The sequence below is a fragment of the Narcine bancroftii genome, chromosome 1 (assembly GCF_036971445.1).
Source record: "Narcine bancroftii isolate sNarBan1 chromosome 1, sNarBan1.hap1, whole genome shotgun sequence".
Taxonomy (NCBI): Eukaryota; Metazoa; Chordata; class Chondrichthyes; order Torpediniformes; family Narcinidae; genus Narcine; species Narcine bancroftii.
The window spans coordinates 190,092,355-190,118,457 of NC_091469.1; the positions used below are offsets into that span (position 1 = coordinate 190,092,355).

General features: G+C 38.6%; 1 protein-coding gene across 5 annotated transcripts in view; it reads left to right on the forward strand.

Moving 5' to 3' along the window:
- The window catches only part of camsap1b (calmodulin regulated spectrin-associated protein 1b), a 115,107-nt gene that overhangs the window by 75,852 nt on the left and 13,152 nt on the right, over window positions 1-26,103 (forward strand). For all 5 annotated transcript variants that reach the window (XM_069885475.1, XM_069885481.1, XM_069885491.1 and 2 more), the window contains 2 exons: window positions 4,409-4,493; window positions 22,136-24,722. In XM_069885475.1, coding sequence (XP_069741576.1) covers window positions 4,409-4,493; window positions 22,136-24,722 — 2,672 coding nt within the window. The remainder of the gene's footprint in view (window positions 1-4,408; window positions 4,494-22,135; window positions 24,723-26,103) is intronic.

A 26,103-nucleotide genomic window follows, 5' to 3' on the forward strand; every position in this document is an offset into this window, starting at 1 on the left:
AGCTCCAATGTTTTAAATTTGTAATCGAACAATTCACATGATTAAAGTGCACATTCCAGATTTTATTTAAAGGGTATTTGTGTACATTTTGGTTTGACCATGTAGAAATAACAGCACTTTTTATAAATAGTCCCCTCATTTCAGGGCACCATAATATTTGGGACATAGCAATGGTATGCATATTAAAATACTGTAGTCATGTTTAGAACTTTGTTGCATACCCCTTGTGTACAATAGCTGCTTGAAGTCTGTGATTCATAGGCATCACCATGTGCTTGGCCATTATTGCAGCCATCTTCAGCTCCTGCTTGTTTATGGGGGTTGTCCTCTTAGGTTTTCTCTTCAATATATGGAAGGCATGCTCAATTTGATTAAGATCGGGTGACTAACTTGGCCATTCAAGAATGTTCTAATTTTTAGCTTTGGAAAAACTCATTTGTTGTTTTAGCAGTATGTTTGGGATCATTGTCTTGCTGTAGGATGAGTGCCATCCAATGAGTTTGGAGCCATTTGCTCAAACTTGAACGGATGAGATGTTTCTCTCCACCTCGGTATTTAATTTGCTACTGCCATCAACAGTTGCATCATCAATAAAGATAAGTGTGCAGCCATACATTCCCTGGCCATTGCACCCTGCCACCATGCTTCACAGTTAAGATAGAATGCTTTGATCTTGGGCGGTTCCTTTGTGCCTCCACACCTTGCTCTTGCCATCCCTCTGATACAAGTTAATCTTGGTCTTGTCTGTCCACAAGACCTTTTTCCAGAATTATGCAGACTCTTTTAAATATATCTTGCCAAACTAATCTGGCCATCCTGTTTCTATGACTAACTAGTGGTTTGCATCTTGCAGTTTAGCCTCTGTATTTCTGATCATGAAGTCTTCTGTAGACAGAAATCATTGACACATCCACACCTTCCTCCTGATGAGTGTTTCTGATCTGTCGGACAGGCATTTGTGGATTTTTCTTCATTATGGTGAGAATTCTTCTGTCATCAGCAGTGGAGATCTTCCTTGGCCCAGCAGTGGAGATCTTCCTTGGCCCAGCAGTGGAGATCTTCCTTGGCCCAGCAGTGGAGATCTTCCTTGGCCCAGCAGTGGAGATCTTCCTTGGCCCAGCAGTGGAGATCTTCCTTGGCCCAGCAGTGGAGATCTTCCTTGGCCCAGCAGTGGAGATCTTCCTTGGCCCAGCAGTGGAGATCTTCCTTGGCCCAGCAGTGGAGATCTTCCTTGGCCCAGCAGTGGAGATCTTCCTTGGCCCAGCAGTGGAGATCTTCCTTGGCCCAGCAGTGGAGATCTTCCTTGGCCCAGCAGTGGAGATCTTCCTTGGCCCAGCAGTGGAGATCTTCCTTGGCCCAGCAGTGGAGATCTTCGTTGGCCCAGCAGTGGAGGCCTTCGTTGGCCCAGCAGTGGAGGCCTTCCTTAGCTACCAGTCCCTTGAAGCAATTAAACATATCTGAGTCATCACAAATACCTGTGAGGCCAAAATGTCCCAAACATTATGGTGCCCTGAAATGGGACTATATTAAAAAGTGTTGCAATTTTGACATGGTTAGACCAAAATGAATATAAATAACCTTTAATAAAATCTGGAATGTGGACTTTAATCGCATGTGAATTGTTTGATTACAAATTTAAAACTATGGACCACAGGGATATGTAAAGGAAAAAAAAAATGCGTCTATGTCCAAAACATTATGAAGGGCACTGTAATTTGACATCTTGTATTGAATTTGATGCAGATACCCAAATTGTCCAATGGATGTGTGTCTGGTTTTCATTTTTTTTATCAGTGATGACCCAGTGTTACTTAATATGTCAATGTTTGCCAGGGATGTTACAGACGAACAGTCACCCTCTGGTACATTATCCTAATGGTAATTATGTAGGAGCCTTGATAAAGCTATTGAGTCATGAGCATCAACCCAATCACTTCTCTTGCATGTATTACATCAGGAAATGTTGAATAGTTACGTTAATACTGCTTGCTTGCAATAATGAGGTTCTAACAATTCTGCTTTAATCATGAGCAGAGTTGGGATCAAATCTGCAAACTCTTTGAATTGTATGCTAACCTACTCATGAATCAATGCACTAATTGACCTGAGTATAAGATCACAAACACAATATTAACAACTGAAGTATTGACACCAAATCTTTTAGGGACAGTTAAAATGATAAATAGAAAAGGAAAAAGACTAATCTATTTGTATTGTTTGCCAAGTTTAAATTATGTCAATATTTTTTCCCTTGTAGTTACAAAATATAATTTGGTACACTGATACAAGTTCATTTTAAAAACAACTATCATAATTCTATCCAACTTAGCTGCTATTTTAAGTTGTTTTGACCCTTTTAAAAATATTTTCATTGTTCCTTGTTTGAATCTGAAAATGGATCTCCTCAACATCTCACTCCAGCAGGGTGTGGTACCCACCTGTTTCAAACAGGCATAAAATGTACTGGTGCCCAAAAAGAGTGTGGTAACCTGCCTAAATGACTATCGACCAGTGGCACTCACATTAACAGTGATGAAGTGTTCTGAAAGGCTGGTGTTGAAACCTATCAGCTCCTGTCTGAGCGGCAACAGGGATCCATTTCAATTCACCTATCATAGCAACAGGCATTTGGCGGATACCTTTGCACAAGCTCTACATAAAGCCATAGAATGCCTGGACACCAAAGATGCATGCAACAGGATGCTCTTTATCGACTTCAGTTCGGCATATAATGCCATCATCACCTCAAAACTGATCAAACACCAAGACCTGGGACTCAACACCTCACAGTGTAATTGGATCCTTGATTTCCCCATCTACAGACCACAATCAGTGAGGATTGGTAAGAACATATCCTCCACAATATCAATCAATATTGGAGCACCACAGGGCTGCTTTCTTATCTCCCTGCTCTACTCACTTTACACCTGTGGCTCGGTATGACAACAACACCATCTACAAATTCATTGACGATACCATAGTAGTGGGTTGTATAAAAAGATGCGATGGGTCAGCATCTGAAAACTTGGCAGAATGGTGCACTAATAATAACCTTGCACTCCAATGTCACCATTGACTTCACGAAGTTAAAACCAGATGTGTATAACCTAGTGATCATTGGGGGATCAGAGGTGGAGAGGGTTGCAAATTTAAGTTCTTGGGAGTCACTATCTTGTAGGATCTTTCCTGGAGCTAACACACTAATAGCATCATGAAAAAAGCACGTTAATGGCTGAACTTCCCCAGGGGTTTGCAGAGGTTTGGTATGAAATTGAAAACCATGGCAAATTTCTACAGTTGTGTGGTGGAAAGTGTGCTGACTGGCTGCATCACAGTCTTGTATGGGGTCACCAATACTCCTGAGCGTAAAGCCCTATATAGCCCAGGACATCACCCAGTTAAATCTCTTTTCCCATGTTGGAGAACATCTGTGGGGAACACTGCCATTGGAAAGCAACAGCAATCATCAAGGATCCACACCATCCAGCACATGCTCTGTTCTTGCTGCTGCCATCAGGAAAGAGGTATTTGTGCCAGGTTCAGGAATAGCTGCTACCCCTCCACCATCGGACTCAACAATAAACTCACTTGGGCTTATTCTTGAACTTTATTGTTTGTTTTTTCTCCTCTTTGTATTGCACCACTGTTTACATGTGTTTATTTGTTTACATGTGTGCATTGTGCACTTTTTTTTGCACAACCAGCAAATGGTATTTCTGCCTGGCCCACAGGAAAAGAATCTCAAGTGTTCTATGTAATATCATTATATGTACTCTGACAATAAGTCTGAAATCTGGGCAATGCTTAACAAAAAGTGCGACACTTTGTGATTTTTCTCTGACATGTCTCTTTGAGTATTCATCCATATTGGACGTGTGAGATTGGCTCTCTATGTGTAAAAGTGTGAAGTATTGTTCTCAAATTAAGATCCAGTATTTAAACAAAAATGCTTATGTGAAAACTCTGTTGAATATGTACAAATAAAATGGTGCAGTCATGTATTCCTGAGATGAGGGGTTGATGATGAAGAAAAATTGAGGAAGTTGGATTTGGAGTTTAGGTGATCCTATTGAAACACAACATTTTGAGGAGGTTTGATAGAATAGATGCTGAGAGCATGTTTCTCTTCAAATGCTCATTGTGAATGTGGGGCTCTGTGGAATTTTCTGCCCAAGAGAATTCTCTCGGACCAGAATGACTCTGAATGTGTTCAAAGCTTGAAGTCAACAGAAATTTAGTCTGGCAAGGGAGGTTACGAGGAGCAAGAAGGGAAGACGAATTAGAGTTAAGGTTAGATCAGGCATAATTTTTTATATTTGGAGAGCAAGCTCAAGGTTCTGTATGGACTGCTCCTGCCATGTTCCTTGTATTTTTGTGCTTTTTAAACATTAATTTTATTTTTGTTTAGATGCCCGACACCGTTCTAATTCCCTTACTCGAGTTGATGGTCAGCCAAGGAGCTCAGTGTTGGCTTGGCAAGAAAGAAAAGCAAGGTAAATGGAGGTCATGTTATTTTTTTGTCTGTCTAGATTGAATCTAAGTGGTACTTCTGATGTTAAAATTATTTGAAGGTCACAATAATGCAGAATGATCAATTATTGATAGTTAAATTTTACTGTTTCCAAATCCTCAATCTTTCTTGCATTCTGGTCTGCCACCCATTCCTCACTTTTTTTTTGTTGCATTCTGTCTTGAATTAACCTTGAAATCGTTCTTCCAAAATGAGAAAATATTCCAGACTGGGGATGGATTTGAGTTGGGTAGGCTCATGGAGCTAATTAAATTTACATTTATACATACAGTGCGGTAACAGGTCATTTCAGCTCACAAGTCCGTGCTGCCCCATTTGCATCTAGTAAACCTACACCCCCAGTACATTCAGAATGGTGGGAGGAAACTGAAGCCCTCAGGGAAAACCCACGCAGACATGGGGAGAAGGTACAAACTCCTTACAGACAACACGGGATTCGAATCCTGGTCCCGATGGCTGGCACTGTAAAGGCGTTGAGCTAACTGCTACGCCAATTGTGCTGCCCTACAAAAGTGCAGATACCATGGGTGAAGTAAAAACACCATGCTGGCAAAACTCAGTTGGTCACACAGTGTACATAAATACATAACTGATGTTTCAGGCCTGAGGCCTTCATCAAGGTACAGAAAAATGCCAGCAGGTGTCTGAATAAAAAGGTAATGGGGGAGGCGTGGTCATAGAGGCAGGAGTAATGTGGAGAATGGAGGGAGGGTACAGCAGCAACCAAGGGAAGGAGGGGTGGCTAGGTGAATAGAGAGGGAAGGGGTAGAGAGCTGAGGGAAAGAAGACAGAGGGAAGGGGAGAGGAAATGAAACCAGAAAAGTCAATGTTAATGCCATCCAGCTGGAGAGTGCCCAGACAGAAAATTAGATGTGGTTCCTCCAATTTATGGGTGGTCTTGGTGGGATAGTACATGAGGCCATGGACAGACATGAGTATGGAAGTGGGATGCAGAACTGAAATGGTTTGCCACTGAGGTCCCAGACGGAGCAAAGGTACCTTGCAAAGCAATCTCCCAGTCTCTCTGATGTAGAGAAGGCTGCCAAGGGAGCACCAGTTGCAGTAAATTAATCCTGTGTGTAAAGGTTAAAACCTTGTGTTTTTAATTCTTAGTTAATTTTGTGCCTATCCCTTTAATAAAAAGTATTGTTTGTAGTGTTACCATAGTGACTATGACGTAATATGTCGTAATATCTGAGCGGACCAAGAGCTTGCATCTCATTCTTCGATGAACCATGAAAGAGACGTGAGCTCGAGATACTTTTCTTTGAATTCATCTGGTATCGTCTTATATTTCATCTTAATTTTGTCTATTTCTTCTTGTATCTGTTTAAGGTTGAATATCGTTTTTTTTTTACACAGTATGCTTTGTTCATCATTATGAAAGTCTTAATGTGAAGTAATGCAAAATGTTTATCCATTTTATCAGCATATTAAAGCGACTTAAAGCTGCATCTCCAAAGTTTGGTTTATTGGATTAATAAGGTCGTAATTTGGAATATCGTCCCCATGTTTCTTTGAAAATGACACTTGTTGAAATTGGGAAATACTAGCACTTGGAAAGTGTCATCTATATTTTGATTCAAATAAAAATTATAATTGTGAACATTGTTTGAAAGAAAGGCTCATAAAATTTGTCTGAAAGATCTCTACTTGTTTAAAGCAAAAAAAACATTTAAGCTTTAACAATGTCCAGTTTTCTGTTAGAATATGTCTGTCTGATTGTGCAATTTAAAATCAAACCAACCCTTGAAAGACACCTGTGACCTTCAAGATGAAATAGAGCTCTGGTTGGCAGAATCTGACAGGAAGTCCAGAAGAATGTGTTCTGAATGATCATAAATGCCTGATAAGAAAGTTTGTGTGCAGAACACAGCAAAGACAATTGAGAGCAATCCTCTTAAAGGGCCCAAGCAAGATACAAATTTGTTTATCGTTCCCAGGAACCAGGATAAGCCACGAGAAGACAGGCTGCAGTGTGAAGAACCCAAGATGGATAAGAAGTCTCATCAGGCAAAAAACCTCGAGCAAACAGCTCCTCTCAAAAAGCTGTTTGGTTGTGAGTTGAGCCAGCATGGCGGACTAACAATGCTTGGAGCCAGCCACCATAAAAGAAGCAGCTTCAACTACCAAGCAAGAAGAAGACTCTGATAAGCACTTAACTGACTTAAAGGTTAGTGGAACTGAAACAGGTGATTGCATGTTGCAAAGCCCCATCAGTGCTGTATTGAACAAAATGCTGAAGATACAGCCTCAATCAGCGGTATCTGAAAGGTCAGATGTGAATCCTGATGATAGTATTTCCAAGATTATGAGCACAGGAAGATGTTCAAAGTCTTGCATCCAGAGCAAGTACAGCTTCACGTACTTCAAGCACATCAACTAATCATGCTAAGGTGCAAGCACTTGGCTACTATCTGAACACGTGAATGGTTAGAAAAAGACGTGCTTTAGAAGATATGGAAGCTGAAATGAAGAATCAGCAATTGAAGTTACAAATGGCTATTGATTATTGAAGAGAGAAAAGACGAGAGCTTGAGGAACAACGTGCTTTGAATATGGCCAAAGTGAAAGCATAACTCAGGCTTCTGCAAGATCTATCACTCAAAGTGAAATACCCGAAGGGCTAGCACCTAACCTTCCAGCAGATCAATGGGTACCGCAGCCACAAGAAACTAGTCGACTCGAGCAAGGAGTCACGGTTGCCGCTGCTAGTGCTCGAATGTCAATGATCAACCCTGTGGAAAGGGTTCTATCTCTTCAGAGCGCACAATATACGAATCTTCCCGAAAAGAGAGTATTTTAACCATGCGAGTTGATCATACTCAACCATTGATGTCTCTTCGTGTGGCTGAAGAACCAGTGACAATAATGCCATCACTAATGCCATCACTTACATACCAAGGATCCCCATCAATGCCATCACTTACAACTCAAGGGCCTATGGCACCAGTTCAAGTTCCATATGCTCCATTCACAACAAGATAACCAGCCACAAGCCATGGTGGGCAAGCAATATAATATAATTTCATAGCAAAACATAATGAAATTTCTGCTTTTCGTGCAGCAACAAGGTTCATACGGTTTACCCAAGAAGAAAATTCCAGTTTTTAATGGAGATCCAGTACAATATCTAATGTTCATGAAATTCTTTGAACATCACATTGAAAGTAATACTAAAAACACTAAAGGTTGTGTTACCTGGAATAGAAAACTGGAGGGCAGGTGAAGGAGTTAGTCAAAAGTTGCCAATATATGAATCCAGACCAAGGTTTTAAAAGGGCAAAAGAATTATTGGGTCATCATTATGGGGATGAACATTAAATCACAAGGGTTTATGGACAAGATTCTTTCTTGGTCATCAATAAAATCAGACGACACAAAGGCATATGCACTCTTTCTGAGAGGATGTTATAATGCAATGGAAAGTAGTGTACATTTGCAAGAGCTGAATTTGCTTGCTAATTTGTCGATTATTGTCAATAAAGTACCTTATAAGCTGAGGGATTTTATAGAGAACCAAGCTTGCTGAACTTAAGATTCTTCCCGAAAGGGATGCCACTTTTGAGGATGTTGTACAATTTTTGGAATGGCATGTGGATGTTAGCAGTGTACCAGTATTTGGAAATATTAAGGATACTTCAATAGTTCCTAAAGATGTAAAGGAATTTAATTCATCATCTCAACATTTGCTTCTGCTGTGTCAAATACAATCACAAAAAAGAACAAGGAAACAAAGGAAAAGGAAGTTCTGACTGTTCAGGAAATCTGTTTGTATTGCAAAGCATGCTTTAGAAAATGTTCACAATTGGAGAAAAGGTTATATGATGAGAAATTAACTTTTTTAAAGAAGAATGGATTATGTTTTGGTTGTTCATGTAAAGGACACATCAGTAAAACTTGTAATAAGTGATCAATAAAGGACCATCGCCTTGCCAAGATAATGTTCAATGGCGAGTTCTCCACTGGCCACCGAGACAGAGGTATACCAAAGAAGAGGTACAAAGACTGCCTAAAGAAATCTCTTGGTGCCTGCCACATTGACCACCGCTGATGTCGCCTCCAACTGTGCATCTTGGCACCTCACAGTTTGGTGGGCAGCAACCTCCTTTGAAGAAGACCGCAGAGCCCACCTCACTGACAAAAGACAAAGGAGGAAAAACCCAACACCCAACCCCAACCAACCAATTTTCCCTTGCAACCGCTGCAACCGTGCCTGCCTGTCCCGCATCGGACTTGTCCGTCACCAACGAGCCTGCAGCAGACGTGGACATACCCCTCCATAAATCTTCGTCCGCGAAGCCAAGCCAAAGAAAATAAGTGATTCAGTTGTAATGTATATAGTTTAAAGCATCCCAGGTTACTGCATAACTTGATGAAGTAAAGTTGAGAAAGAAGTTAAACAATCTGAACCCAAGACTAAATACACAGTCAAAGAGAATGCCTCAGCTTCAGTTCAGACAAACTGTCTTATTGGGGCCGGTGACAAAGCTCTCTCAATAGTTTTTATGTACAGGTTAAAGCTAAAAAAGAAAAAGGAAGCTTCATATTGAAGACCTTCTCGTTTCTTGATCCAGGAAGTAGAGCACCATTTTGTACTGTTGAATTAACGAATAATCTTCATGGTAAAAGATCACCAATCTTGTTGAAGACAATGAGCGATAAAAGGAACATTGAAACTAATATAGTTTCAGGTTTACAGATTGCTGGATTGAATAGCAATGAATTTTGCGATCTTCCAAATGTATATATTCAGAAGAGACTGCCTGTGAATAAGGAGAATATTCCCTATCTGGATGATATCAAACATTGGGATCATCTAAAAGATGCTTGCTTACCCCAAGATTGATGCCAAAATCGAGATGTTAATTATATTAGATGTTGCAAGGGCTCTCAAACTTCTAGAAGTCATAAGGGTCAAAATGACAGACCTTATGCCATGAGAACATTGCTTGGATGGACAATTAATGGACCATTAGGAGGAAAAATGAATAATGATCAAGAGTCATGGAATGTAAATGTCAACCATATTTCAGTTGTCAAACTTAATGATCTATGAGAACAGCATTTTAAAATTTATTTCCCTGAATGTCTCAAAGATATTAAAGAACCTTTGAAGGAGGATAGGCAGTTTCTGGATTTAGTTTCAAATTCTGTTAAACATGTTGATGGCCATTACTGTATAGCATTACCTCTGAAAGAGAAATTTGTTACCTAACAATTGATGAATTGAAGATAAGTTATTGAGAGAAAAAGGCATTTGTTAAGTAGATAAAACATCTTGAGTTGGATTGTGATGTTCTACCTGTCAAAAGAATTCTAGGAGTGCAATGGTGTGTTCAATCTGATGTTTTCAAAATCAAAATTGTTTTGAAAGAACAGCCTTGGACAAGAAGAGATATTCTTTCAATTGTAAGCTCAATTTACAATTGTTTGGGAATATTGGCACCAGTAGTATTAATAGCCAAGAAAATTCTACAAGAATTATGCAGAAGAAAATTTGGATGGGATGAAACTATACCAGATTCCATCACACAAGATTGGATGAATTGGATTGAGAGTCTTGAAATGTTAGAAATTTTTGAAATTAATAGATGCTTTAAACCTACAGATTTTGGAATTGCCACATTTGCTCAGTTACACCATTTTGCTGATGCAAGCAAAGGGGGTTTTGGTCCTGTCAGCTATTTAATACTGCAAAATAACCAAGAGCAAGTACATTGTGGATTTGTAATGGGAAAAGCCAGAGTGGCTCCGTTAAAGCTATTCACCATACTTCATATGGAATTCACTGCCACTACTATGGCGAGCAAAATGGACACTGTGTTAAGAAGAGAATTACAGATCAAGTTAGCAGATTCTGTTTGGGTACTTAAATATATTAATAACAAAACTATGAGGTTTCGTACCTTAGTGACTAACAGAATTAATGAGATTGAAATGGTTTTGCATGATAATCAGTGGATAATCCAGCTGACATGGCTTCACGAGGATCAAAAGTTCAATCGCTTCCAAAAAGAGCCAACACTTGGGTGTTCGGTCCTCAATTTCTTTCGTAGTCTCAAGAAGAATGGCTTCAAAATCCAAAAGAGTTAAAAGAATTTTCAAAGGAAGATCCTGAAATCCAAAATTAATGTGAATATTATTCCAATATCCAATGAGAATGATCTGATTGGGGGCGTGGCAAGATGGCGTAGAGTCTAGATGTGTAATCTCGACCTCTCTGGCCAGACTTCTAAGAACCCATTTTTAATTCTTTGTTTTTTAGGTTTAAATTTTTTAAAACTTAGTTTAAAGTATCAAGGAATTGTTATGGCTATTAATGGTAAAAAGATTAAGCCTCAAGTACAGAAGAAACTACATTTTCGGAGTGTTGAAGATTTAAAGCCTAAACGGTCTGCTACAACTTCAGGTTTGCTTTCTTTCAAGCTTAAACCACAGAGATTGCCTGTGAGTGCTGAAAAAATAACTACTACTCACCAGGAGAAGGACATCGCTGGAATTACCCGTTCTCAGGAGGAAGGCGCGTGTGCCCCCGATGTGGATCCTGATTCTGGCAGCCTGCCGACTTTAATGGAGGGGGCACGCAAGAAGACTACTCCATTGCTTGAAATACCCTAGGATATACTCCAATCTGAATATTTTGGTCTTTTTTGTGAGTTTTTGAAGCAACAACGGGTTGCGGGGGGGAGAACAGCGTCGGCCCCCTGAGGAAGTCGGGGTGCCGTCGCTGGGAGTCCAGACCTTCAGTAAAACTGTTAAACTGCCTGTTGTTGAGATGCAGCAGGAGCTGCAGTTACCTGGTTCTGTCACTACGCAAGAGAAAGCAGGGCTGAGCTTTTCTGAATTACAATGTAAACAGCTAAGCCTTATCATTCAGCCTATGCTGAATGAAATGTCTCAGAGGCTCAGTTTGGAACTGGATGCAGTTAAAATAAGTGTGGAAGCATCTTGTGAGGATTTTAAACAATTTCAGGCTGCTTTTTTAAAATGTCAACAACAAGTGGCTTCTAATACAGAAAAAGTGTTGGAGGTGGAAGAATCTGTTAAAGAATTGCGAGAATGTGAGAGGGAGTCAGAGAGGAAAGTAGATTATTTGGAGAATCAAAGTAGAAGGAATAATGTGAAGATTGTTGGTTTGCCAGAAAGTATGGAAGAACAAGATCCTCTTCGTTTTTTTACCGAATGGATTCCACAAATACTGGGGCAGGAATTTTTCTCAGGAAGTCTGGTATTGGAAAGAGCTCATAGAGCCTTAAGAAGAAGACCTCTGCCTGGTCAACCACCGAGACCCGTGATAATTCGATGTTTGAATTATTTGGACAGAGAAACGATACTTCGTTTAGCAGTGAAAAACGTGAGACAATGACAAGCTCCGTTAATGATTCAGAATAGTAGAGTTTTTTTTCTATTCTGATTTGAGTCAAGAGGTTATTCAGCGTCGGCATCGATTTAATCCAGTTAAAGAAGTTTTGTGGCATAAAGTCTACTTTTCGCTATCCGGCAGTGTTGAAGGTGTTTTGTGGAGACTTTCAATCTCGGTTTTTTGAAAATGAGTGTGAAGCAATGAGTTTTGCTGATTCATTGCCAGATGAAAGAGGACAAAGACGTGGCCCACCATTGTCTCCTAAAGAAAAATCTGGTTGTTCTGGAAATGGAAGGAACGGCAGAAATGGGAGAAATAGGAATGGAGAGTGTCCGTTTCCTTGAAACGGGGTCGCCGAGTCTGGAATTTCTTGGATGAATAGAAGAAATTTTTTTCTTTTTCTTTTTCTTTTTATGTCATTATGATATCTTGTTGTTATTCTTTGTTTGGCTGGGGTGGGAGAAATTTGCTCTATGTTCTAATAGTCATCAGCCACTGGTGGGTGATCCACACCCAACTTTTGTTTAGGGATTACTACCTTTTGGTAGTGTTTTTGGGGATTTTTTAAAAATCTTTTTTTTATTTTCATTTTATTTAGACTTTAATTTGTGGTTTCTTTTTCTCCTATTGGCGGACCTATTTACGTTGATCTGAGTCTTTATATATTGATATTATTCGTTTTTAGTAATATTAGTGGATATGCCAAAGTTGAAGTTTGCTGCTTTCAATGTTCGGGGTTTAAACAGTCCGATTAAGCGTAAGTGTATTTTTATCAAGTTCAATCTTTGGTAAAACATGTGTTCGGTAGAGATATGATTTTACTTGAAATGATTAAATATGAGACTTTTGGCATAATGAGATGAAATATTGTTTAATAATGGAAAAAAATTACATGTTTTGCAGATAACTATAGTTTTTTTATTAATAGGTGGTTATATTCAGAATATTTACATTTTGATTTATATTGGCTAGATTTTAATATGTATGCTTTACTTTATTTTTTCTTTTTTATTTATGGCTCTTAGGAGAGTTAGCTGAAAGAGAGGGGGGTTTTCTTTCCTTTTTTTCTTTTATATATATATAATATAATATATATAAAATATAATGTTCATGCTTTGTTTATTGTTATATATGTTACTTATTATCTGTATTTTGAATGAATAAATAAAAGTTTTTTTTTTAAAAAAAAAAGAGAGAATGATCCGATTATTCAATTAATTTGCTATTATTCTTCATGGTTTCATTTAAGAAAAGCAGTAGCATAGATTCTTAGGTTAAAACTATTTTTACAATGAGACTCTAGATTATCTAGAGCCTCATTACAAAAATTGATATGGACATCTGCGTTAGGAGGATTTCAGCTACCAAATTTTCAGAATTATTATGAAGCTGCACAATTAAAATTCATTAACAGAATGTTTGATATTGACCAACCTCCAATATGGGCTAAAGATTTCTGAATTTAATATACATCAATTTATATATAAATGGAATCCTTATCTTTTACAAAAGTATAAGTTACCAGTACTGAGACACTTGATGGAGATTTGGTTTAAAAGAGATCAAATTATAGGAACTAAAGTTAAAATCTCAGCTAAGACTCCATTATATCAGAATAAAATAATTCCTTTTTCGGTGAATAATTTTTATCTGAAAATGTGGGAATTGAAGGATATTAAATTGGTGGAGGATTGTTTTGAGGCAGGTACGTTTCTTTCTTTTACTAGCCTTGAAGAAAAATTTGGGATATTGCCAAGTTCTTTATTTGCCTATTATCAGGTGCGTGCTTTATTAATGGAAAATTTTGGACGGGATTTGATGTTACCTGGGTAGACTGAATTCAAGTGTTTAATTATTGATAGTGGGGGAAAAAAAGGATTTATTTCAGAAATGTATGCCTTGTTACAAGAAAAGATGATTAAATTACATTTAAATAAAATTAAGAATAATTGGGAGAAGGATTTATCTATTTTACTATCTCAGGAGGAATGGATGACTGTGTGTAGATAGTGTAACCAAATTAATTAATGTGAGATATAGTTTAGTTAATTATAACTTTTTGCATTAATTGTATTTAGCTCCCGAGAAGTTCTTCAGATTTGTGTTTTCGTTGTGGAATACAGACAGATACTTTTTTTTTACATTCAGTATGGATTTGTGAAAGAATTCTGAAGTTTTTGGAAGATTTGTTCAAGATCGAATTAAACACTTGATCCATTACTTTTTTTAATGGGTTATACTACAACATTAACAACGAGTTTAAGATTGGATAAATTTCAAATTGCATTTATTCGTCTGGCATTAGCTCTAGCTAGGAAATGTATTCCTATTACATGGAAGAATGATATCTAATTGCACATAAGTAGATGGCAAAATGAATTGAGATAATGTATTTACTTAGAGAAGATAACATATAATTGACGGAATAATTATTCTTTTTTGTTAAAATGTGGGCTCCATATTTGAAATGTATGGTTTTGGATATATTGTAAATGGATTTTTTTAAGATGCTAAGGGTTGACACACTCCACAGCAACGGATAATTAACCAATATATGTTTTTGGCCCTTGTATAGGGGGTAGTTTGGGATGGGATGTAGAGGGAAGGGTGGGAGGGGGGTTATTAGTAGAGGTATTAATTAATAAGGAGTTAGTTTTATTTTTTTTATGTACTTTAAATTCTATAAATAAAGTTTTTAAAAAATACTGTCCATTTCATATCAAAAAAGCGAATCTGAAGTCTTGAAAGAACTGTTACCTAATAATTGATGAATTGGTGAATGCTGAATTGGAGATAATTCATTTTTGTCAGAAAAGGGCATTTGATAATTAGATATCAAAATTGAAGAATCTTAATGTTACAAAGTAAGTTGTGTTTACAAGCTAAATCCTATTCTTGTAAATGATTTATTGAGAGTTGGAGGCAGATTGGAAAAAGCAATAATGCCAGAAGTGAAACATTGAATTATTTTAGCTAAGGAATTTTCTATTTCTGAATTAATTGTTCGACATGTACATGAAAAAACAGGTCAAGGTGGTTGTAATCACGTTATCAAAATTATGCTAGAAATGTTGGATACTTGATGCTTCATCATTGATTAAAAGAATTGTATCTATATGTGTTAATTGCCACTGTGCAAATGCTAAACCTGGACAACAACAAATGGCAGATTTGCCCCAAGACAAAATTTCACCTGATGAACCCCCATTTACGTACGTGGGTGTTGATTATTTTGGTTCTTTACGAGTAAAGCGAGGAAGAAATATTGACAAGCGATACAGAGCTATTTTTATTTGTATGACTATGAAAAGCAATTCAAAATTGGAATCAACATCAAATTCATGATGCATTATTTCAGAAAAATTCATTGGATATTTAACCCACCCACAGGATCACATCATGGAGGTGTGTGGAAAAGAATGATTAGATCAATGAAGAAAATTCTTAATTCCATTTTGAATAGTCAAATATTCAATGATGACAATCTTCAGATGTTGTTATTATATGAAATTGAAGCTATTTTAAATAGTCATCCAATAACGAAAATTTCTATTGATTCAAATGATATCGAGGCACTTACACCGAATCATCTCTTACTTCTCAAACCTAAACCTTTAATGCAAATGGGTCAATTTCAGAAAGAAGATATTTATGCAAGACACAAATGGAGACAAATGCAGTTTATTGCGAATTTATTTTGGAAATGATGGATTAAAGTACATCTTTCATTATTACAAGGAAGACAAAAATGATTTAAAGCTAAACACAGTTTTGTATGCGGAGACACTGTAATTATCATGGACAATTCTACACCAAGAAATTCTTGGTTGCTGGGGAAAATTGTGGATACAGTTCTGGACAAGAAAGGTTTCATTCAGCAAGTGCGGATTAAAACCAAGACTGGGTACTCAAATCGACCTATTACTAAAATCTGTCTTTTACAAGAAGCAGAAAGTTTTGATTTTTAATCTTATACTTATTTACATTTGTATCTGAAATAGTAATTATATATTAGTCATTAATGTCTATTATAATAATTAGGGCACAACGTAAAAGTTAAAACCTTGTTTTTGATTCGTAGTTAATTTTGTGCCTATCCCTTTAAGGAGGAGTATTGTTTGTAGTCTTACCATAGTGACTATGATGTAATGTAATTTTCGAACGGGTTCTTCGATGAACCATGAAAAAGACATGAGCTCGAGATACTTTTCTTTGAATTCAATATCGTCTTATTTTGTCATTCACCCCTTTCACACTGGCCAATGATCCCAGGATTCAAACGCCAATTGGCCTTTATAGTGGCAAGTGTGAAAGCAAAATCTGCTCAACGCTGGCATCAGATGTCGTCATCTCATTCTGGGGATTGCCGGCCTCGATCCCCTAGTATAATCCCCAGAGTCTAGAGACGCTGGCATTGAGATTAGGCAAGTGTGAAACAGGCAGCAACATTGCTGGCACTTCTGATTAAAGATAGAACAGACCAAACACTGGGGATAAACCCTTTCAAGTGTGAAATCGTTCAGTGTCTTAGTCTTAGTTCATCGTTATGAAAGTCTTACTGCGAAGTTGTGGAAAATCTTTATCTGTTTCATCAATGAAGCAGCTGCATCTCCAAAGTTTGGTTTATTGGATTAATAAGATAGTAATTTGGAATTTCATCCCCACATTTCTTTGAAGATGACACGTTGAAATTGGGAAATACTAGAACTTGAAAAATGTCATCTATACTGTGGATACACAAGTGAAACGTTGCTTCACTTGAAAGGCCTGTTTGGGGACTCTGTACTGAGGTGAGGGAGCAGGTGTGGATGCAAGTGTAGCACCTCCTGCAGCCACAGGGGAAGGTGGAGGGGGGGGGGCGGGGGATATTGTTGGGTGATTAGTGGGGAGGGATGAGTGCATGAGGGAGTCATGAGTTCATGAGGGAGTCATGAAGGGAGTGGTCCCTAAGGAAGGCACAGAGGGGAGGAGAGACAAATGTCTGATTATGGGATCCTGTTGTAAGTGCCAAATATTCCAGAGGATAATGTGTGGATGTGAAAGCTGTTGGGGTGATAGATGAGGACCAAGGGGAATCCTATGTTTGTTGTGTTTAGGGGCAGAGGGGGCCAGGCAGATGAGCAGGAAGTGGAAGAGATGCAGATGAGGGCTGAATTCGTGATGTTGGAGGGGAAGCCACATTTGGGGAAGAAGGCAGACATTTTAAAAGATCTGGACTGGAAGACCTCATCTTGGGATCAGATGCAGGGGAAACACCGAAATTGAGAGAAGGGAATTGAATTCTTGCAGGACATAGGGTGTGAGGAAGTGTAGTTGTGGGAGTTGGTGGGTTTTTAATATATGTTGGTGAAAAGCTTGTCTCCCAAGATGGAGACAGGGAGATCTGGAAAGGGGAGAATGTTGATGGAGATGGATCAGGTGAGTTGTTTGAGAACCAGGTTGAATAGCCACAAAGTGAATGAAGTTGACAAGCTCATCATGTGTGCATGAGGCAACCCAATGTAGTCACCAATATAACGGAGGAAGAGTTGAGGAGTTTTGCCTGTGTAGGCTTGCAGCACGGATTGCTCCACAAAGCCCACAAACAGGCAACATGCTGGGTCCCATGGCTACTCCTTTTGATTTGGAGGAAGTGAGATGAATTAAAGGAGATGTTGTTTAAAGTGCTGACACGTTCTGCCAGGCGGAGGAGGGTGGTGGTCGAGGATGACTGGTTGGGCCTCTGGTCCAGAAAGAAGCAAAATGTTTTAAGACTTTCTGTATGGGGGGATGGAGGTATAAAGGGATTGGACATCCATCATGAAGATGAGGCAGTCCAGTTTGGGGAATCTCAAGTTATTGAAGAGATGGAGGGGATGTGAGATATCGCAGATGTATGTGGGGAGGGATTGGACCAGGGGAGAAAAGATAGTCAAGGTAAGATGGAACTAATTCAGTGGGGGAAGAGCAAGGTACCAGATGGTTGGTAAATCTTAGAAATGGGTAGTATGGGGATGATGAGCTGTGATGGGGTCCTGAGGAAGGGGTAAGTAGAAGGAGGCGCCTGAGAGCTGTTGTCTGACTTCCGCACGATAGAGCAGATCACCCTTGTCTGCAAGTTTGATGGTGAAGTTGGGATTGTTTTGGAGAGAGTGGAGGGCAGAGCATTTGGAGGAAGTGGCGCACGTCTGAAATGCCTGCTTTCTTCCACAAATGTGGGTTCCCCTCCACCACAATCAACTCAGCCCTCACCCGCATCGCCTCCATTTCCCACTCATCTGCTCTGGCCTCCTCTGCCCCTAGGTGCAATAAATACATGATTCACCTTGTTATCACCTACCAGTCTCCACCTACCAGTCTCCACCCCCTTCCTTCTCTATTCACCTAGCCATCCCTCCTCCCTTTGCTTGCTGCTGTGCCCTCCCTTCTTTCTCCACCTATTACCACCTGCCTTTGCAGCCACACTACCCCCCTTACCTTTTTATTCCAATGTCTGCTGATATTTTTCCATACCTTGATGAAGGGCTTGGACTGAAATGTCAGTTATGTATTTTTATCTTATGTCCTATAAAGGACATTTTAACCAGCTGAGTTTCTCCAGCATTGTGTTTTTACGCCAATTAGTCTACTGCTTATGTTCTGTCTGCTTTTCATGGCTAAGTAAGTATAGGCAAAGTAAGTATAGACAATGAAAGCAGCTGATTCAGTTAATATTGCATGCTCTAATTGCTCAGTGTTTTGATAATGATTGTGTGCTCTAATTGGACTCAATGCTTTGAATTGAGAAAGCTAATATTGGTATCATTGTATTGAAAAGTCTAATTTTGGTTTTAGCGCCTTATATTCAGAAGGTTAATGTCAGCAGGCTCTTCCGTTCCTGATTTTGATTTAGTAATTATTGTTGAGAGTTAAGGCAAGTAGAGAAGAGGGTACAGAATTGGATATAGCTGTGAACCCTCTGAAAATATCTCCTTTGCTTTCTTCTCAACCCTTATTTTTGTAGTGAACAGGTTGCACACTGTTATTTTAAATTCTGGCAAATTAAACCGAATAGTCAATCTACAGTAATAATATTGGACAGGCTAAAACATGACATGGGTCACTTCAGATAACACAGTGCTGCCTGTGGGACTGTGTTCCACCTCCTCCACAACGCCCCCACCCCACCAATTTGTTTGGGCACCTGCCTACATTTTGCTTATACTGTATGAAGGGCACAAGTCTGACATGTTGGTAATGTATCTTTATCTTTGGTATATAAAGTATGTCGTTTGATCTGCTCTCTCCAGCATTGTGTTTTACAGCTATTTTGAACATGGTTTAGAAATAGGGGACCTGCTTAGTTTGCAATATGCATCCATCGGGCAAGAGTCTAATGAGTATCTATTGATTTATTTCCACAGTTTATTAAGCATTGGAATTTTTTATCAGTGCATTTTCATTTGTGCTCTATTTCTTTGCCCTTTCCATGTGGGGGTAATGTGCAGTCTTATCTTCCACTAGAAACAATCCAATCAGTTGCTTCTTTTCATTGCTCAAAATTCTAGTTTCTCAGCTATATATTATCCTGCTTCAAATGAACTGTTGTCTGTGAGACATTCTTCATTCACATTAGATCCTATTCCTAAGATATTGACTAACTAATCTCTCAATGCACCAATTGTTTTCCTGTCACATTCAAATTTGTTGTCATCACTTTAAAAAAAATCTCCCTTAAATCGTTCTGAACTGCCACCACATTGTTATCCTTCCTTTCCTCTGCAAATACCTTGTTGTTGCATTCAAATGTGTTCCATTCTTTCTCATTGGATCCCCACCAAACAGATTTACTTACCTGCCACATTTTTTAAATACTCTTCATTTGTGATCTGAAATTATTTTTGGCCATTGCTGTGATGAACTACACTATCCTTCTGCTATCATCCATCTTCGTGGGACTCCACTCTCTTGGTTCTATTGTAATTTCACCAGGCATCAGAAATATTTGCAGTTTTTTTTTAAAGAAATGTAACAATAATTTAATTATTTAAAGATAATAGAATATATTATAAACTAAATTGTAATAAATGTATTTAAATATACCTTTAACTATTAAAAATTATTTAAAAACAAAGAAAGGTAAAAGTGAACAAACCATGCTAGTCCTTATCTTATTAATCCAGGTCAATGGCATCTTTGAACGATTGAGGTCATGTTGTTGACTGTATTAAAGTTGAGAAAAAAATGCATCCTGTACCTCAGCCCCGCTGTTTTTTTGCTCAATTCAATGATGAGTCCAGTGACAGAGCTGACAAAGATCTGATTCCCGTTTTATCTCTAATGCCTTTCAGTTTGTAGACAGGGAAGTCAGAGACTAACTGACCTGTGGGAGAATGTCCCTGGTAGTTCTCTAGGGAATTGGTAGCCAGAGTACCATTAACTGTCCATACATAATATCAGTTCTAATTATTACTAGACAGGACAGAGTTTCTATTTCCTGTGACCTTTATTTTTGTCATCTAGATGTGCAGAACAAATCCTAAGATGCACCAGTTTTCAACATATTTTAATGTCTGCCATAATTCCTGTTCAGTAAATCTCTGATTCAGCATCTGATTGTTTAGAAATCCTGATGGTCTGGGATGTGAACTGAGGTCTAGAATGTAGGTCTGGACTGTTGACCAGATGTGCAGCCTGAGCCGGGATTGGGATCTGAAAAACAAAGTCAGGAGTGTCGGGAGTTTGCAACCAGAATATACAACGCTCTAGAGTCCTTGTATATTTTCTGATTCCTCTTTGCTATATATGTGTGTTTGGATATTAACAAGAGTAATAAGGAGTAGTCCTAAAAATCTGATAGTCTAGCATTATAAAGTTCATAGGTGCCAGATTATTGGGGATATATTCCACTTCCAAAGTGCAACTGATGTCGTTTGACAACAAGCTGTTATTTTTGGCTACTTGCTACCTCTCCAGAACACAGCTCATCTTATAGATTTGTCTCTTCACATATAACTAAGGATATTTAAAAAAAATAATTGCTGTTAACAGGAAAAATAATATTCACAGTAGATAATTCATTGAATTCCTTATTTATTTGAAGTTAATAAATTAATATTATGGAATCATAGAGTCAAACCGATCTATAGGCCCAGCTTGTCCATGCCAAAGTGCCCTACTGCTTAGTCCCACTGATCCGCATTAGGTGTATACCCCTCCAATCCCCTCCTATTTATTTAGTTATCCAAATGTTTCTTAAAGGAAGATAACATACTTGTTTTTGCCACTTTGTTTTAAGCTTGTTCCATGTGCTCTCACTCCACTGAGTTTAAAAAAAAAACTGTTCCCTCATGTTCCTTCTAAATCTCACCTCCCTCATCTTGTGTTTATGCCTTCTCATCTTAGAGTTTTGTACTCCAGGAAACAAACTATCAAGATTCACTTTATCTATGTCCCTAATGATTTTATAGGCCTCAGTAAATTTCCCTTCTCAACCTCCTGCACTCCAAGGAAAATGGGCCTAGTTTGTTTTCCAGTTTCTCACAATAGCTTAATTTCCCTAACCTGGCAACAACCTCTTAAACCACTTCTGAACCTTTTCCAACTTTATAATATCCTTCCTAAAGCTAGGCAACTAGAACTGCACATAATATTCTCAGTGTGGCCTCACCAATGTCTTGCATATTCCACCACTTGTATTGAATGCCCTGACTGATGGAGAGAAGCATCCCAAATATTCTCTTCACTGCTCTCTCTACCTTTGCTGCCATCTTTAAATCATTATGTACCTGCTCCCCTGAATCCCTCTGCTCCATTACACTCTTTAGGGTTGTTCACAAAGACCAAGTTCATTTACCCGAATGTGCTTCTTTGAGTTGACTGCATCTGCCGTTCCTTAGCCCAGTTTCACATCTGATCTAGATCCCCTTATAAACCAGTCATCTTTGCTGTCCGTCATGGCAGATATTTTTGTGTCATGAGCAAGCCATCTCATTTTGCAATGAACATCCATGTCCAAACTCCTTCAGATAAGTCAACTATGATTAACGAGTATTAATCATTCTCTTATAGTCTATGCCACTTAAAACTATTGTTTTCTCAATTTTCTGATGCTGAAGAAAGATTTCTAAGCTGAAACAATAACTCTTTTCCTCTTGCTGGATGTTAACTGGACTCTCAAGTGTCTAAAGCATTTCCTGTTTTTATTGCAGAATACATATGCAATATTAGAAGGTGTGTACAATCTTTAAGTCGTGTGTGTGGTGTTTTTTTTTTTCCAGACCTTTGTCTCAACCAACACCATTTGCTCTTCACTATGCAACTGACAGTGATGTGGATGTTGCTTCTGCAGACAGCATCAGCTTGGCCAGGTCTATTAGCAAAGACAGTCTTGCATCCAATGTTGTCAATGTAACTCCAAAGCATCAATCCCAGTTATTTTCTCCTCCTGCTGAAAACAATGGAAAAAGTTTGCTAAGAAATGTGGCCATTGAAGATGAGGATGATGAAGAACTTATGTCAATCATCAAGTCAGATGAGGGAATGGTTAATAATTGTGATCTTGAATTACAAAGTCTTTCATCAAAAGCTTCAAATCAATTATTGCTCTCAAAGTCCCCAAAAAAACAGCGGAGTGATCATGAAGCAGCAAACCAAACTAGTGGTTTTTTCTTAGAACCTTTAATGCCTGCAGTTTTAAAACCAGCCAAGGAAAATCTCTTCATTGTTGATAAGCATGATGAATATGGAGAACGTAAATATAGATCTTTATCAACAAAGAAAATAGCTGATGGACATTTGCCTTCAACGCACAAAAAAGCAATGAACACCAATAGTGAAGCAGATGTTCACAGGACTTTCACTCCCATAACCAGCTCTGACTTTACAGTAGTCACTGATCAAATCTCTACAGAGACATTAAGACATATAGAACCAACAGGGCTTTCTTTGAGTAACTTTAGACCTTTGGTGAACAATAGTGTTGAAACTTCAACGCAAGATGAATTTGGAGGTTTTTTTCTTCATACTGGTGATGCTGAAGAAGGATTTACTGATACGTCAGTAAATGTGATCACTACCGACACCAGTAAACCACGCGACGCAACATGGACCGCAAATATCCAAGATTCTGATTCAGAGGTGCTAGATATGGAAGAGGTTGTTCAAGATCTAGTTGCTGATGAAGAGGACCAACGCACAAGAAGCTGTTACAGCGGGGAAGAAGAATCTAGAAAATTACATCATGATATGAAGGTAAAAGAACACGAGGACAAAGATGATGCCAGTGGACGTTCTAGCCCCTGTTTGAGTACAGTCTCTCAGGCTAGCAGTACGTCCATGACCAGTGCCAGCATTAGGATGACCAGCTTTGCAGAACGTAAATTACAAAGACTCAACAGCACTGAGGCAAAATCTAGTGCAAGTAGCTCGCAAAAGACTACACCTGATGGGTCAGAATGTTGTCCCCTACCATTGATGACATGGAGACAGAAACGAGAACAAAGTCCTGGGAGACAGATTAAAGACAATGCTCAGATACTGGCCTCTGAACTTGTTCAACTTCACATGCAGCTCGAAGAGAAAAGAAGAATAATTGAAGCTCAGAAAAAGAAAATGGAAGCTCTCTCTGCCCGTCAGCGTCTAAAATTGGGCAAAGCAGCTTTTTTGCATATTGTTAAAAAGGGGAAAAATGAAGGAATTCCACAACCACTTAAGTCTGAACACTTCATGAAAGAAGCAGAATGTCCAAGTTTTGAGGAAACTGTTGCTCTTGTATCTCAACCCCCAAGAGTAGATGAAGATTTTCCAAACCAAGAAGCCAAAGAAGAATACTTAAAACAGCTGGATGAAGTAGGGGCAAAAGATTTAGAGGAGAAAATAACAGAAGATGATATTCAAGAAAGCATTGCTGCTGTTAGGCAACGGTGGTTTAAGGAATCTTCACAAATTGCCCTTGATATTGACAAGAACAAGGTGAATTCTAATGGTGGTTTTGAGGATGCTATGGCAGATGTCGATGTGAATGAATATAACCGTTCTATTGAAAAACTGAATGAAACTTTGAGCAACCTTCAGTTTGAAATGCATAAGCTTTCACAGCAGCAGGAGCTCCTGATGAAGCTTAAGGACCAAGTGCCGGCAACGCCAGTCCCAAATATTAATCGCAACGTGCAGGATCAGAAGATCAAACAAGCGGTGCAGATTGTGGAACCACTGTCACCCACTGGTGGTAGTCCATCACAAACTGTGCGCAAGCAACCACGTATCATATCACTGAAAAGCTCCCGCGCTGGGAGGCCAACAGAGCTAAAGGTCTCTCGGGATACAAAAATACAAGCCTCTTTTCGTATTATTACACCAACGCACAGTGTAGAAACTCTTCCCCATTTGCGAACTTTCCCAGGTAGTAAACCACTTAAATCTGAGACTGAAGATGTTGCTGTTCCTACCACTATAACTGCAGGGACTTTAGATGGCAGGTCTTCTAAAGGCTCTGCTGAGCCCACTACTGAAAATGCAAAGGATCCTGATGGTCCCAGGCAATCAGAGGAAAGCAACCAGCGACCATTGGTTCTCTCTGCATCTCAGAAAGACAGTTATAACTATTTCTTTGAACAAATTAACACTGAGGCAATAATTAGCACCCCAAAGAAGCTTGAACTCTCATCACTTAACTCTTCAGATAGCTCAGGGAAAGAGAACATTCCAATTGAGGAACAGACCAAAAATAAGGCAAACCTCATTGAAGTTGATATGTCTGAACTGAAGGCACCTGTAGAAGGTGAAGTATGTGAAAGCCAAGACATTTCTGCCAGTCAAGTGATTTGTGAATCAGATCAGAAGTCTGGATTGGGCTTTTTTTTCAAGGTTAGTCAAATTCAAACATCTAATTTAGTTGCTTTAAAAATGTGTCCTGAGGGGGGTGGGGGGGGGGGGAAAGTTTAATTAATTTACATTTCAGTGACCAAAGCCAACTTAGAAATTCATTATTGGTCAGAACTTGATTGTTTGCAGGTACTGAAGTTTGAGCTGGAATTGAGGATTTTGAAATTAGGCAGTTATATATTTGTGAAAAAAATTGCATGAACCTTGCTCAATCCCTAAAAGTGCTGTTTTTTTTTTTAGTTATTCCTTTTACGAATAAATACTTGGGGGAAATAAAAGTTGGTAGTATTTTTTGTCTTGATGAAAATATGCAAGTATGATTAATATTTAGCAATGAGTCAAATTATTGAAATGATCTGTGTAGAAATCCAAACTTATTACTGAATTGGACAGCCATACAACACTGAATTGGACAGCCCTACAACCATGAAGATTCAAACACACTGCCTAATTCTGTATACTACTATAATATCTTAATATTAATTATTAAAAATTAATGGTTTATGTTTCATTATAAATGAAGGTCTGCATTGAAATAATGTACCCTTTAGATTGATGCTTTACAGTTTTTGGAGTTCTTTAAAATTTTGGACTTTTAACATAAATTCAGAAACACAACTGAATGAGTGAACTATATTCAATATCTCTTTATTGTCATTTATTAATACACAAATTACAGGGAAAGTTACAGGGAAAGGTTGTGCAGACTGGGGCTTTTTTCTCTGGAGCGTAGAAGATTGAGAGGGGACTTGATAGAGGTGTTTAAGATTTTAAAAGGTACAGATAGTAAATGTGGATAGGCTTTTTCAATTAAGAGTGGGGGAGATTCAAACTAGAGGGCATGGTTTAAGATTGAAGGGGGAAAATTATAAGGGGAACATGAGGGGAAATTTCTTTACGCAAAGGGTGGTGGGGATGTGGAATGAGCTTCCGACAGACGTGGTCGAGGCGGGATCATTGGTTACATTTAAGGAAAGACTAGATAGTTACATGGATAGGAGAGGACTGGAGGGGTATGGACCGGGTGCCAGTCAGTGGGACTAGGAGGGTGGGGATTTGTTACGGCATGGTCTAGTAGGGCCGAACTGGCCTGTTCTATGCTGTAAATGGTTATATGGTTCAATTGTAATAATCCAAATTTGTCAATGTTTGCTTGCCTAATGGCACATAAAAAGATGCCACCAGCATTGCCTGGCAGCCCCAACAATAAAAGAGTCCCTTCAGAGATAGGTAGTGCAGGATGAAAGGCCCATTTAAAAAAATGATAAGTTCATTCTTATTCTTGGACATTTTTTGTTGAATTCTGCAGGGCCAGATACCTCTCATATTTAGAATATGGAGAAGCATTGACATAATTCAGCCC